Source organism: Dromaius novaehollandiae, chromosome 6 (assembly GCF_036370855.1).
Source record: "Dromaius novaehollandiae isolate bDroNov1 chromosome 6, bDroNov1.hap1, whole genome shotgun sequence".
In the NCBI taxonomy this organism is placed as follows: Eukaryota; Metazoa; Chordata; class Aves; order Casuariiformes; family Dromaiidae; genus Dromaius; species Dromaius novaehollandiae.
In genome coordinates, this window is record NC_088103.1 from 7,403,211 (window position 1) to 7,418,689 (window position 15,479).

General features: G+C 41.5%; 1 protein-coding gene across 10 annotated transcripts in view; it reads right to left on the minus strand.

Annotated features, from left to right (window-relative positions):
* Nucleotides 1-15,479, minus strand: part of LOC112981614 (protocadherin-15) — a 1,192,166-nt gene that overhangs the window by 31,988 nt on the left and 1,144,699 nt on the right. For all 10 annotated transcript variants that reach the window (XM_064513568.1, XM_064513569.1, XM_064513570.1 and 7 more), the window contains 2 exons: nt 10,320-10,535; nt 5,624-5,712 (listed from right to left, as the gene is read on the minus strand). In XM_064513568.1, the coding sequence (XP_064369638.1) occupies nt 5,624-5,712; nt 10,320-10,535 (305 nt within the window). The remainder of the gene's footprint in view (nt 1-5,623; nt 5,713-10,319; nt 10,536-15,479) is intronic.

Here is a 15,479-nt window from a genome sequence, read left to right on the forward strand (position 1 = left end):
GACCCTCGGGTGGAATTGCTAAATTTCATGCATATCCTCTGCATCAGCACGCAAACAAAAGAAACCAGTCAAGCTACACAGCGTTTTAGACTTTCACCTAACCTTGAATTTAATTATTCCACAATTTTTGTAGCAGGGAAATCCTAGGGGGGGGGGAAAAAACTTTTCGGTTCTCTTGCATTTTTTACAGCCTGATGTGTTTTTGGAGTTTCTGGAGCACAAAAAAATAATTTAAGGGAAAATAAGCTATTCTTTCTTTCAAGATGAGGAAATAACTACGTACATCTTGAGCTACAAGCGTTGAAGACCTGGTATCCTGTGCGACTTTGGGCTCCTCCGCTGAAAATTCAAGCTCCCTAGAGTAACTTTGCAATAATAATAACACGTTCAAATTCTAGTTATTTGAAAATGTAAGCTTATTTAGCAGCAATGCAGAGTAGAGAGCATGGAGCTTTGCTGGAATACCTCAATACAGATTTTTCAAGCCTTTTTTTCTTTTTTTTTTTTTTAACCTGAGTATGTGCTCCAAATTTTGCTTGACATCAGCCAAATTCTGCTTGTGTCGAGGTATAACAGTTTTTAACGGCTGACAACTAAACTGCTGGATTTATCAATGATACTTTTGTAAGTAGGTGAGGACCAACTCCTGCCCCTGCTGTGCAGTTAGTTACAGCTTTGGGGGTGACACACTTGGACCAGCCGCCTGCTCCCCAGTCGTGCCCGTTATTACGGACTCACAGGGTAGGTAGAGCCCAGAGGAGGTTACACCAGTTTCTGGAGAAACATCACAGCTGGCACATTTACTCTGTGTGTAACAACACATCTACATTATTTAGGAAATAACCCAGGGAAAACATCTTAAGACCTAGTTACTCCATTCCTATAAAAGCATATTGGATTGCACAAGACATGGGGAAACTAGCTTTCTTATATATTGCTGAAGTTTCTTTTCTTCCCTTTGTGCCAATTATCCTGTCCTCCCCAAAATCTACAGGCATTCCTGCTCCTTATTTCAGCATCATTTTCCCCAGTCATAGAACGAACATGACGCTACATTCACCCAAAGAGCAAGTCTTGACTTTGACCCAAGAGATATATCTTCAGATCTCAGCACAAAAGGCATTTTACTGCAAGAGCAAGCAATTTCGAAACAAAGCAAAAGTTTACAGCTTTATCTGAGGAGTCACGCACTGTGTTATAGTGCTTTGGAGAAAATACATTAACTGAAAAACACTCTGTTATTAGGAGGAGGGGGGACAAGGAGATAGGCTTCCCCCTCGACAGTGGAAGTAGCAAGCGGAAAAAACGGAGTTGGGTAAGCACAGTAAGCATCAGTCTGCATTACTGAAATTGCTGCCTATCTTTACTAATCATCCTGATTATGGCAGAGCCCAAGATCAGCAAAGAAATGGGATCCACTCTGTTAAATGCCGTACCAAATGAAAACTACAGGACACGCACTTTCCAAGCAAAGCCAAAGGCAGAGTGGATATGAAATACAACGCAAGCAAACAGCCGGCTGGTGGCCAGCGTCCCTCCGACCTCAAATGTCCCTTCACCTATAACTAGGCCTGATTCAGCAACTACGTGGCAACAGCCATAGACTGAGCAACAGAATGGCGTTTTTCCAGCTGGGAAACTAATGAGCTTGAGTGATTTCTAACCTGCAGCCAAAACCAGAAGACGCGCGCGCTCGTACGTTACTAATTCATGAAGCAAGGGGAAAAAGCCCCCGTGGTGGTCTCAATGCAGCGAAGGGTGCTTTTAGAGGCATCGCATTTCCAATAAGCATCTCTACGAAGGCCCAACCAGGGTATGATGTGCCTGAAGTCACTTATGGGAGCTGAGTGAAGCACCAAGAATTCGGGTGTCCCAGTGATGTCTAATAACCTCTAATTTCAATACACACTTTTTGATAAATATGCTGTAGCTTGGAGGCATTCACTCATCCTCCCAACTACAGAACATGCCGATGTTCTGAGGAAAAAGAAAGCAGGATCAAAGAAACAAAACACAAAGGTATACACAACTGTCAAGTAAAGCACTCAGGTCAGGTGTCCCTTTTAAGTGCCTCCTACCAGCTTCTGCAATTGAGGTTAGAAAACACCACTTGCCATATGGTCAACAGCAAAAACAACTTAAGGGAAATCATTTAAGTTCTTTAAAAATTTGCCTAAAGGACGGACAATGCATTGCAGCTCCTCTATTGCTTGTATATACATATAGATATGCAATGCATAAGATTATCTATGTAATTATATACATAAAATTATAATAGATGCTAAACAAAATGCACTATGATATATCTTGTGATATATTATACAATATATCACTTACATCACTATATATTGCTATAGTATATCTTATTTCTTGTCAGTGGACAACAGTATCTATATAGCAAAGCACAGCAGGCAACTCCTTTGAAAAATGGTGGCAATTAACTTTAAACATGCAAACTACTGGAGTTAGAAGACCGAATGTTTGTATTCTGAAATGCTCACTCGGTCTCTCTCTGAGGATCAGCACCCGGTTTTATGCCTGGGTTTTCTAATCAAAACTGCCTGGCCACTTTGATATTGCACCTGAAATTTGAGTGTGGATTTTCTTTAGCTGCAGAAGTGCTCAGTTTGCTTGCAAGTGTGTGGCTCAAAGGATTACAGCCTGCAACAGGCCAAAATAAACACGGGAGATATCATCACACCAGCTGTTTCTAGTAATTCTGTCTTGAAAAGTAGGGAGTAACTTCCATTAAGTGAATCATCTTTAATGAAGTCAAAATATGGAAAAAGGGAATTGCCGCTGGCACGTGTGTGATCTACATACATGACCACACTGAAAATACAGGAGACCGCGGGAATCTCTTGCTGTGGGAATGTCAAAATTTCAGTGTTTCGATAGGTGTATTTGTTACACAGTTTACTATTCAACAGATAATAAACCAATTATCTATCACTATATTTCTGCATAATTATTTGCACTATGGGGTGACTCCATCAGGCCCCCTTTTTCCAATAAAAGATTCCTACACTACTGACGGGAGATTTTCCTCCTTCAGTCAGAAAATAACCTCCTTTCTTTCTAAATAGGAAGAATATGGGCCAACTTACAGGATTTCTAAAAGCGAGGAGATGATGCTGTTCTTAAGCAGCTCCAGAGTTATATGGCCAAACAAAAGTAAATGGCTTGTCTTTACCCACCTGAGCAGCTCACCCACCAACAGTGCCACATGTCAAGAAAATTGCCCCAGAATGAGCAACTTGAAAGGATCATGACACTATCAGAAACGTCAACTCAGGGTACTCGTCTTCTCTCTCAAAAAGCACAAACTCCAAAGCGAAACAGATGGTGACATCTTCAATCTTTTCTTCTAGAGGCTATTTCCTTTATTTGGACCATTAACCAATAAACATCTCGGGCTCTGCTGAGCAAGCCTTTCCGATGTGCGACATCTGAATTATATATTTCTTAACAGGTTGTAGCCACTTTCTAGTGACAATTGTGGGCAGCTTGGGGAGAGTTTGTCATAACCTGCTCTCCAGAGTTGTTCAAATCACTCTTTACCTTATTGTGAAAACCACCGTAATTTCAAAAACGACTGACTACCCACCTCCCTAACATCCCCAATTGCCAAGGAGTTGCAATTGGTGGTTAAATGTTGTATTCTATCAGCTTAATATTTAATATCACTCCAATGACAAAAAAAGAGGAGAAAGAGCTGAATAACCTCTGTTGTGACTAATTTAGTTAATGATACAGTCTTTTTCCTGTTAATGAGTTATATGGAGCGTTCTGATTTTATAAATTAGTTCATTATGTGAAACAGCTCAGAAAACTCTACAGGCAAAAATACTGTTGCCTGAAAAAGGTCTACAAATTCTTTGCTTTCACTATGTTTGGGAGTATATCTTCTGTATAGTACATAAAAAATCACAAGTTCATATTGCTTTTATGTCCTGCATGAATTACTAGAGCCTTTATACAAGCAGGGAGATATTCTTTTAAACCCAAGGAATCTGAAGATGGCAATGAAATAAATCCATTTCTGTCTCAAACAGACAAGCACACATATGCAGAAGTATTTCTGAGACATTCAATCTCCGCAAATATTTTCAATAAAGGTCATGTCACTTGTAAAACAATGCGAATGCAGCCTCCTTCGGCACGGATCGTCTTTAAAAGCTGATCTTTGGAAATGAAATCCTCACTCGCTTCCCAGCCTCACGGTGTTAGCAAAGGTAAAGCCTTTCCAAGCGGATTTTTAGAATTCAGAATTTAGTTCTTTATTTTCTGGCAGAAAAGGATTTTTTTTCACTGTCTGAAAGCAAGATCTTAGCGTTAAGGGAGGTGGATGACTTTATTATTCCTAGCTCTAAGAGACGGAGTCACTGTGAGCACAAGCTATTGCCCGAGCAAACTTAATTAGCGTTGCTGACATCAGAAGCTATCAGCTAAGTTACACCTGGGTCTAAATAGAGAGAGAAAAGGGGGATGTTTCCTAAATCTCCAGAAGTAAATCCATCAATGCTTTTTTTTTTTTTCGCCCAATGGAGACAAGAGCTGTTTAGAGCCAGCGCTCTTCTTATCCAGGGCGCGATTATATCACGAGCCCTACTGTACTGCAATTTCCACGGAGAAGTAAAAGTAAGATGACAGGCAGGGTGCAATGGATCTGTGGAGATCTGAGAAATACCGGTTGGCATTGATTGACCAAGCTGCCAGAAGAGGGCACGTAATTTAAAAAAGCAAACAAGAAAAATCCATCTCCTATAGCATTCTCTTCTATGTTGCCTAATCCATGGTTATATTCCTAACAACGCAAAGTATAGCAATCTGTCCTTGCCTCACAAAAAGAAACTAAAAATGAAAACCTGACTCCTCCTGAAAGAAATTAGTGGTGTTGCATATGAGCGCCATTAAAACATATCTTATCAAAAAGATTTTAGCTGGCTTCCAATATGATAAAATACCTCATTTTTATCACAAAGTGGCAATGGTTCCAATTACCTGTGCCCCGTCACAACATTTTAGGCCTGCTAGCCCTGAATCACGACACCCCATTAACAACTTTTGCAATTGTAATTTTATAGGATGTTATTGGCATTAATTAGACTGGCATAAATTTTCTAAATTCTGCTCTCGTTCATGCCCACATCACCCAAAGCAGCCTGTAATAGCAGTACACTGAACTGGGATGTGCTGCCCCAACCTTCCAGAGACTTAATGCTTTATGCTTTTTAGATCCTTTTTTTCTACATTCTTTCACATTCACTTGCATTCATTTTACATTTTGACGGCTACATGTTCTGCACTCAGTGTTTTGAGGCTTCGCTATGCTCTGTATTTGAGGCAGCTCTGGTCTGAGCCTACAACATGGGCAAATGTGCAAGCAAAGAAATGCCTCTGCCTCTCTACAGAGGAAGGGCAAAATGGGGATTAATGTGTCGGGGGGCCCAGGGCCACCCAGTTTTGCTCTCCATCAAAATGCTTGCTTGCTTATTCTCAAGTCTTTCCACAAAAAAACCCACAAAAATCCTAGATCGCAGCATAAAGGGAGCACTCCTTGCTGAATCCAAACACAAGAGCAGCGAGTTTCTGATAGTCATAGAGTAAATAAATTTATTACCCTATAAGTTGATCTTTGTTTTGCTCCACAAGGGTGGGAGGAACATTAGAGACGATGACTTGCATATCCAACTGATTGACCACAGAGACCTGGAAACAAAAGAGTGACATTCAGTTGGTGCTTCCATGCACAACATCCCCCTGCCCCGGACCAACCGAACGGAGTAACTGCTTTCCTGCCTTCGTAGCCGGGCCCTCGTGCTCTGGTTTCGCATTTTAATTCAAAAATAAGAGAGCTGGGAAATCTCGCTTTGCTTGGCAGCCAAAAGCAATAAACAGCAGGCAAAGACTTAACTAGAACTGTAATTGCGGGACGGCATCAGAATTACGAGTTTTTTTCCGGGGGGGCGGCAAAGCCTGTTTTCCTTAGCAGAGCCTTTGCTTACAGAAGTACCGATCTCCCGCATGCCAAGTTCAAAATCACTTATTGGCAGTTCAGTATTTTAGAGGACTCGACAGGAAAATCCAAGCTTGGAAATATGCCATTTGTGCTAACATAAATGCAAATACTAGATTACTTCAGCTAAATTCATGATACCTAGTTAGAAAATTACAAAAAACATATTAAAGAATTTTCAGTGAAGCCATCAATACAAGTTTTTATTTTAGCTGTAATTCTGTTTGTTAGCTTCTCCCTCTACAGGGCATAAAACTGTAAGAAACAGTGCACTTTTTACAATTTGACATCTTTTCTTTTAAAATACAGGCCGTAAAAATGCCTCTTTAATACTCCCAGCGCTTGCCGAATTTAACAATTAGCAGCACTAGGTGAAATCCAGATCAGGATCCCACCACAGGGCTGATCGACCTCAGAGCAAAATTTCTCAGTTCAGCATTTTCCACTGCAAAAAGCAAAGTAATTCTTCCCTTTCCCAACGGCCGTTTAGAGGGTCCACGCGCACAAGGGACCCCATGCCTGCATCAAATTAAACAGCCTGGGTTGGCAAACTCTGCTTCACATCTGATCTAGTCTCCTCAAGCTATTTTTAGTCTCATCCCAAGAAAAGGCTGCTTCGTGCTTGAAATTGCTCTCACCATGACTGCGTGCTTTTCTTTCCTCCCTTTTATTAATTTTGTTTCTTTTTTTTGCATGCTGTAATAGCTCTCTGCGAGCGCAGCCAACCTCCTCTTAGGTTATGAAAGGAACCGTTACTCCCCATGTTGATGGGGAACGTAAAACTTTTCTTAAAGCTCGGTTCACGTCCATACAGGCATTGCAGCAATCGTTATGCCCCATACCACCTCTCCATAGAGGAGCAGCTAAATTTGGAAAAGTAGGACAACATTAACCTCAATAAAACTTTAAAATCACACCTAGTAGTCAATTTAATTCTAAAAGAGAAAAAAAAAAGCTACCCTTGATTTTCAAAAGAAAAGTTTGAGCCCTGTAAGCACTTTGGCAGACAGGCCATAATATCCTTTCACATCAAACACTGATTCACCCACTTTGAAGCTTAATTCAACTTAAAATATTTAAATGTTCTTGAAATGTCACCAGATGCACTGATCAGCACATACAGATGCCTGTGCAAGAAAAACAGAATTACAATGAACTCAAAATAAATTTTAGACTAAGATCATTAAAAGGAACTTGAAAGCGATGAACAGCTTAATAGAATTAACTACATTAGCCAATTCGAGCAATTCACTGTGCACCTATTTACTGAGTACTGCATAAATGCGGTGCTTAAAAAAAAAAAGGCAATCATCCTTTTGATGCTCAACAGATCACAAAATTATGAGTGCTTGTTCATATACAAAAATATGAATAAATAGCTCTATTGAAATAAAGGTGTGAAACCAATATTAAGAAAACATGAAGGTTTCCGTAAGAACATTAACTTGTTTGCCATACATGTCTGTAAATGTTTTCCCTTTTCAGTTATTAAAATTAGTGTTAAGCGGAGGTCCAAAGTACAATTTAACTACATGGTTGACTGAAAAGCTGTGGGAAGAAACCGGTCCCTTCGCTTCCACCCGAGGCGAGATGGAAACCCCGCCGGGAGTGGAGACGGAAGGCACGGGAAAGCCAGGGCCCTTCCTGCGGCACCAGTCCTTTCCGTGCCGGGGGGGCTTTTCAGGGCACAGCAAGGGTCCCATCCAACACCCAGTTCCTTGGAAAGCTTTTGCTGTTGCCAGTCCACAGCATTAGTATTATCAGTACGGTGCATGACTAGTTGGAAAACATAGATGGAAGTATCTCAGCAATACTCATGTGAGTGAGAAAAGTGCTTTTACTCCATGCCAAAAACAGGAGCAGAGGCACTGAACTGATAATGCTATCAACAGTCACCAGCTCCCAAGCTAAGGAACTTCTGCCTTGATTTTTTCACAATACTTGGTGTTTCCAAAGCATTCCCTGCGGGTAATACACAGCTTTGGTCTCGCTTATGCAGTCAACAGTTCTGCAGACTGGACTGCAGGCGACTGAAGAATATGTTGCTGAAAATCAGCAAAACGTGAGGCTAAATTATTTAAGGAGCACCACAAATGGGAAGTTTGCAGCAGAGGCAGGGAGAGCACATAGCTGTTCATAACCACAAGTAACAAGTGATCTTCCTTTGATTGCCTGCTTCGTTCACTAGGCATTTTCTGATTTTTAAAAAAGGCAAGGCAGAGCCCCCAACAGCAGCCTTGCTCATTATATGACACTAACCGATTCCTGGGAGTAGCCTACGGTGAGAATTAAATGAGGTGGGGGTCTTGTGGAAGGGGGAAAAAAATAAGCAAACAAAAATCCCCCCCTCAGGAATCATTCGATTAAAGATTGTATCATAATGCATGTTCACCATCAACCTTTACTAAGCACCTGTAAGTGCTTACCTCCAGCAAAGTTATTTTAATATGAATTTTCCTATTTCTTTCTTTCTTCTCAAAGAAGCTAAAAAGCAAATTTCCATCGCATGGAACCAAACTTTAAATCCACAGAGGTCTAACTAGAGTCATCTGATCAGGAGCAGCCAGCAGAAGCAGCCAGGTAGCCTTCACATGGACCAGCCCCCTACAGCATGAAGACATTTTACCGGTGGAGCTGGCAGCTTTCGCTGCTTGCAAAGCAGAGCTGGAGCTCTGAGGCAGTGTCCTGGTCCCAATTTCAGATCATGCCTTGCTCTGCTCCAGGGTCTTCCTTGTGCTGTCCCTCCTGTCCCACCCCACCTCTCCTCCCTAGACCTCCCTCCAGTCTATCCCTCTTCCCCCACATCTTACCCTTTTGTACATGAGCAATTAATTGCATTTCCCTTAACTCCGCACCCTCCCCGAGCTTGCGTCGGAAGCAGTGAGAGCCCCCAGTCTGAGAGCCTGACACCACAGTGACTCTTGACAGACACCAAGATGATCTCTGTTCGGACCACAAAGCCCAGGAACAGCACAGCCTAGTTAGGAAGGAGGTGATCTTCCATGCATGGATCATGCTCACTGCTAACCCAAGCTTTCGCGTTAGGATGGTGTCATTATATCTACAGCTACTCTGAGCTTTCATGCCTTGCTCAACAACCTGTTGTATGAGAGTGCCTGTGACTCATTAAGACAACCTACATATGCCTCTATAAATTAATGAGACATACTTACACAATCTAATTTTAATGTTGATAACTTCTGGCTACATTTTAATATACTACTACAACATAAATGGCGTGAGAACGCTCTATCATTTTGGGAGGGCAAGCATGCGGACATCGTGTATTATGTTTACTTGCTGAATTCCTGCATAATTCAATATACCGAGTATTATGGTCATCATCTGTGTCATTGAGCGTTCACGTGAACGAGATAATGCACTTCATCCCTATAACATTATGCTAATATTCATTCAATCCATCAAGTTATATAGGCTTGAAAGAAGTTAAGCTTTGAGGCTTTCCATGACTGCACTAAGTCAATATCCTGTACTCAGCACAAAAAAGGAGCTCAAGGCCTGAAGTTGGTGCTATTTTTGAAAACCAGCTTCCTTGAAAAGATGAAGTACAGTCTCAGCCCAAAATTCCTCCTTGGCTCTTCCCTTCCAGACAAAAACAACTGCGGCATGGCAACCTTGGCTTTCCCCAAGCCTGATTTCTAATTTTCAGAGCTCAGCTGTTCGTACATCCCAAAAAACTACAGAACAAACTCGAGTATGTCTGCAGGGAAGAGTGCAGACAATCGTGCCACTGCTACGCCTGCGCTGCAAGCCAAGTAGACCAGGTCCAGCTCTGATCCAGAAGCTTTGTAGCTATGTTAACACAGAGTAGAGCCCAAGTCCTCAAGCTTTCAGCCTGAGTTATTAGCTTGGGGCTTATTGCCACGCTAACCCTGCTTCACAGCTTTGATACGGGAGCTAGCTGCACCTTGCTGGCTCGAAAAATAGATGGAGTAGATCTATAAATGGTTGGAGACATGACCTGCTTTGTACTCATAATGCACAAAAAGAGCACATTTTTTTTGCTGCCAGTTGGGTCAAGAACACCCAGAACATAATTTATCCAACGGTTAATGCAAACAATTAGAATCTAAATTGAACCATTAGCAACGGTTCATTGAGTAAATAAAATACTGAATGTCATGTCTAGAGTGGTAACTGAGATCAGATCACATCTGCCATGAAACGCGAATGTACTTTTCAGAGAGCCAGAAACACCCAGTCACACTGAAACGAAATTTTTAGCGTCCAGATTTCCTCCGAAATTATTCCAAAAAGATAACGCCTGGCTCATACTTACAAGTACGTCTGATTTGCTGCTCAGTCCTTTCCCATAATTGTCAGTTGCAATGACCTGAAACTTGAAATAGGATCTTCTCATATTTTTGAACAGCATAGCAGTTTTTATTAGCCCTGTATAAGGTTCAATCACAAAACCTTCTTTACCATCCTTGATTGGAGGAATGATGAGTCTGTATTGCATGGCACTGTAATTCCCAGTGTCTTTATCATCAGCCTAATAGGAAAAAGAAAACAAGCAGAGGCAAATTGAGTAAATATGCATGCAAAGAACCATTAACCTTGTCCTTTAAATAAAGTTGCACACTGGTCCAGTGAAGCTTTTCCACTCTGAAGTTTAAAACATTAGATCCTGGAGAGCAGATGTCGCTATTACTTTAAATGGTTCATTTAACTTTGCTGCATACAGTTTTTGCTTTTCCAGCAATTTCTTTCTCCTTTGTTAGCATTAAACTGCTCCAAAAGAGGGAGAGGAAAGAAAAAAAAAAAAAAAAAAAAAAAAAGGAAAAACATAAATGTACTTTTCAGGTCTGCAACTAACTGAACAGGTAAGACTAGTTTAATTCTCAAGAAAAATGTCCCCCCTCTCCTTACAGCCGTTCTCTATGCTCATTGATTGCACACACTTATTTTAGAACAACATTATCTGGTATTTAGAAACACAGCGGTATTTCTGCAATGATACGCCACAGAGCTGAAGGACGAACACAGGACACGTGCCCTTGCACTCTCCCATCGCTGAGTTGCTGCTGAAGTAGGAAATGGCCCTAGCAGATATTAGGCTGCCCTGGGAGCTAAGTTACTTCATCTACTTTGTGCCTGCCAGCTCTGCTTCGCCTCACTCTTTCTTGCCTCTCCAGACCTATTCTTTTGCACATATCGTACTTCTTTTCAAAAGCAATCCCCATATGCAGAGACAAGTGCTTTGGAAGACCCTTTTGATGCTCTGGTGTGCTCCCTCGAGCAAGGGGGCAGAGGGACAGTGGCTGATCACCACCTATACTGTTGCCCACTCCATCGGGCACTTATTTAGGACTGACTCAGTATTTGGGACAGCATCTATTAGCGGGCTTTGATCAAAGTACTCAAATGTCTTCTTAAGCCTGTGGCTTCAGCTAATGTTAGGGAAAAAACAAAAACCATCATCAAAAAGGTTCAAGTCGTGGTATAAAATTCATAATTCATCATGGATTTCAAAAGAAAAACAACAATCAAAATCTAGTTGGGTCTTGTGGCAGCATCAAGAGCCTTCATTTATTCAACCATGAGATCAGAAAGCCCATACTATACTAGAGCCTTTACCTATAGTAGCAGGGTAAACTTGAATATTTGCAAAGTAACATTCATCCATACAGAAGAGCATATATGAGCTACCCAAGAAACAAGAAAAAAAAAAGAAAAAACCTCTTATGGAAAGATTTCACAGCCATGCCAAGTAGCTAACTTTGTTAAAATAATCATTTAATTGCCTCACATTAAAAAAAATCGCTTTGTGCACGCATGTAAGACCAGCCAAGCACAGCTCGTACTACATAGCTCATTTTAAAGCAATGAGCAATATGGACAAGACCGATTTGGCATAAAACACTATCCGCACGTAACCTTCCATGATGGTTATAGAGCTTAAAATAAAATAAAATAAAATAAAATAAAACAAAACAAAACAAAACACAACAACCTTAATTCTTCTAACCCCACACGGCATGTATTTTGGCACCTGAGGCACGGTCATAGCTCTGCGTGTAGCCGCAGGTAGGAAACTGCCATCTAATCTGAGCTCTCATTTGGCTCCTACTGGATCTTCAACCCAGCGAGACCGGATTTACAGCAGCTCCCTGCTAACGACACCCCGGAGGTGCCCTGCGAGATGTGCATTACGCCCTTCCGATAAAAAGCCAATTTCTTTGTTAAAAGGGATTTATTGGATTGCTTTAGTTGGGCCATAAGCCTGTCATTTTCTCGTGCCAGCAAATTCCACCTTGCCAGAAAGACAGGATTTTTAATAGCAGTTGGTTTTAATGACAACGGAAATCAATTCCATCTTCGGTGTTTTACACTCATAAGTATGCTAACTAGGGTCCAAAAAAAAAAAAGAGTCTGGATCCAAATTAGGGTGACGCAGAAGACCTAAATTGCCCAAACCAGGCAAATCCGCAGGAGCAGGGAGGAACACATGTACAACATCAGCGTTACAGCCACAGACATTAAATAACTTCAGTCTTTCCAAACAAAATGTCATGACACTAGTCTAACTGCTTAGCAGTAACAGTCTGATATGTCTTGCAGCCGCGTTTAATGAATGAAACTTCAGTGAAACAGGAATGTTCAGATCTTGGGCATACAACCTCTAAAATCCTGCAGCTCAGATGCCCACAGCTGGCCGATGGGTTACGAGTTAATTTTCAGAAGTTCAGAGAACTCGCTGGTACTCCAGAGAGACAGATGGCCTCAGCAGTGTCAAAATTCAGGCTATTTTCATCTCAAAAAAATCATCTGCACCCAGAGGAGCAAAGCCAGGTGCAAAAGCAAAACTCGGGCAATTCATCAGAGAGCAATTTCAAATATTTTAAATTTGCTGGTTCCACTCTCCCCCTTTTTATCACTACTTGTACTTTGATCAAACTCAACGACACCCAGTGCAGCGTTCGCCTTGGCAGGGCCACCAGAGAGAGCCTGTGAGCTGCTGACACAAGGTACCAAGTTCCTTCAGCCCAGACTAAAGATGCTTGCTATTCTTGCAATTTGTCCTGAAGGTAAATATTTTTGACACTTCATTAGGAAGAGACAGACGACATCTCAAGAGTTGGGTTATGACTGTCAAAGAAGACAAAGAGTTATACTTAATCTTAATCTTGTGGCAGTCAGTCTTTCTTTTGTTGTGTGCAAGAAATACACAGGCAGATGTCTCCTAAATCCTCTTATGATTGAGTACTGATAAATATTTATGATTTTAAGAGTTACTTGGCCAAATCCAGCCAACATGCAGCTAAGCGGCTCTGCTGCCATGTGGTAGGGTTTCACCGGAGCTGGTGAGCGGCTGGCTCAGCCCTGTGCTGGGAGCACACGTGCCTCCAGCCCTCATCCATCCACTCATCTTCCTCACGTGGAGGAAGAGGAGGAGGTGTCAGGCCATCCCCTGCCAGCACAACTCGCAGTGAGTCACTGGAAAAGTCCAGATATCTCACCGTCGAGCAGTTTTGGAGAAAGAGGGCCGTGAAGGAGCGTAAGTTTGAGGACGGGATGCCAGGAGAAGCAGAGCTACAAATTTCTGCGGCGGTTCGCTGCAAAATCAAGCCGACAACCATGAGTTCAGAGGTGCTAGAGACGGGCAGCAGAGGAGAAGAGCACTGCAGCAAAGAAACGAGGCAAAAAAAGTGAAGAAAGCAAAAACAGCTGCAACAAACTTGCTGCCTTAACATTCGCTAAATCACAAAGCAAACCCACCAGCGCCTCAAAAGCGGTACGAGGGCAGATGTGGCTTCAGAACCAAACAAATTTCAACAATCTGCAAATCCCTACCGGCAAAAACGATCCTGTTCAAAATGCTATTTTACATGCCAGCAACTTATTGGAAACAGTTGAATTGGCCATCTGTTTCGTGCCCCTAAGCTAGGAAGAAAAAAGAAAACCAAAACACCCATGCCCATTTTATAAGCCCCGTTAGCATCCTCAGGCTCATGATTTTTTGTGCACCCCTGTCTGGGAGGCTAGAAAACGTTTAAAATTAACCATTGGGTTTAAACTCTAAGCAGCTAATTTGAATTATGATTTGAAAATCTGATGGCTATTCAACAGTAGTTATGGTTTGGGTGGCATTTTCCATGCTCACTGCAAACAAGCCACCACCGGACCTGTCAGCCCACCGGCAATTCTATGAAGAACATTAAAGGAGTTATTGCCACGTGGCCTTGCTTTTACAAGTCCCTCCGGGTCAGGGGACAAGTGCTGGGTGGCCACATAGTCATGCCTCACACTGTGTTTCTCCCAGTAGAAATCTGACTACTACGCTAAATTATTCCACAGAATACTCTAACAGATAGTGCATCTTCTCTTTCAGACATAATCAGCAACGATCTATGCAAAAGGAAAACAAAAGCACTGCTTTTTCTAGTAAAAAGTTTAGCAAGCCAAGATATTATCTAGGGATGGAAAGAAATTACCTGTGTGCTTGAAATTATTATAATATTACTCTAAGCAGGGAAAGCGGCTTCCTGACAGAGGACAGATGTTATAGCAGATGTGCATGTTTGAGGGCACGCTGCTGTCACCGTGAGTATGCTTCAAAGTAGATTTTTACCTCTACTAAGTGTGCTTTCCCCCTGCAGATTATTCTCTATGATTCATAAATCATATTTTAACAAATGAAAGATAGCGACTGGCAAAGCAGTGCCTTTGCACAAGGAGTAAAGTTCTCTGGCGCACATGCAAATGCAAAATTAGAAAACAGAAATCTTCATGTTTCACAGCAGAAAGCTGCTGCCAGGTGCCTGTGGTTCAGACTCACTGATACTTCTGCTGAGTTTGCTGCTGTGAAGATTTACATGTCAACCCAAGGAAAACGGGAATGCCAAAAGAAATCCAGAGGTTATAGACATGAGTAGAAAATAACTGGAGGCTTATTATAGATAAAATGTGTCTGGGCAAAAAAAATAATCCCAGTATACTCTCTGTACATAACATTTACATATCCATACCCAGAAATTTTACACATTTGTTTTATAAATCGCTTTAGATTGGTATCTTGTGCCACAGCTTGGATAAATTCCTTTCAAAGATTATGGTTAAGTAAACAGCAATTTGTGTTCTCCTATGTGCCATTAGGGAAAAGAACCTGTAGCATAAAATGACTGTTTTATTTTGCTGGTGAATATTAAGATATTCAAAGAATAAAAAAGGAACAGGTTACATTAGGAAGCATATCAGAATGGGACACAAAATACAAAAAAGGTCTGAAATGAAAATTTAATCAACCACAGGAATCAAGTTTCCTTCAGGATATTTAAGTGCATTACAGACCCCACTGTTTCTATTATCATCAACCTCTTCATACTAGCGTCATTTATATCAGATTCAGGTGAGTGACTTTGAGGGGCTTTGACTCACAGGCATTTATTCTGGGGCCAGCTTCCTTTTCTGCAAACATTTTCAGTACAAAAGTATT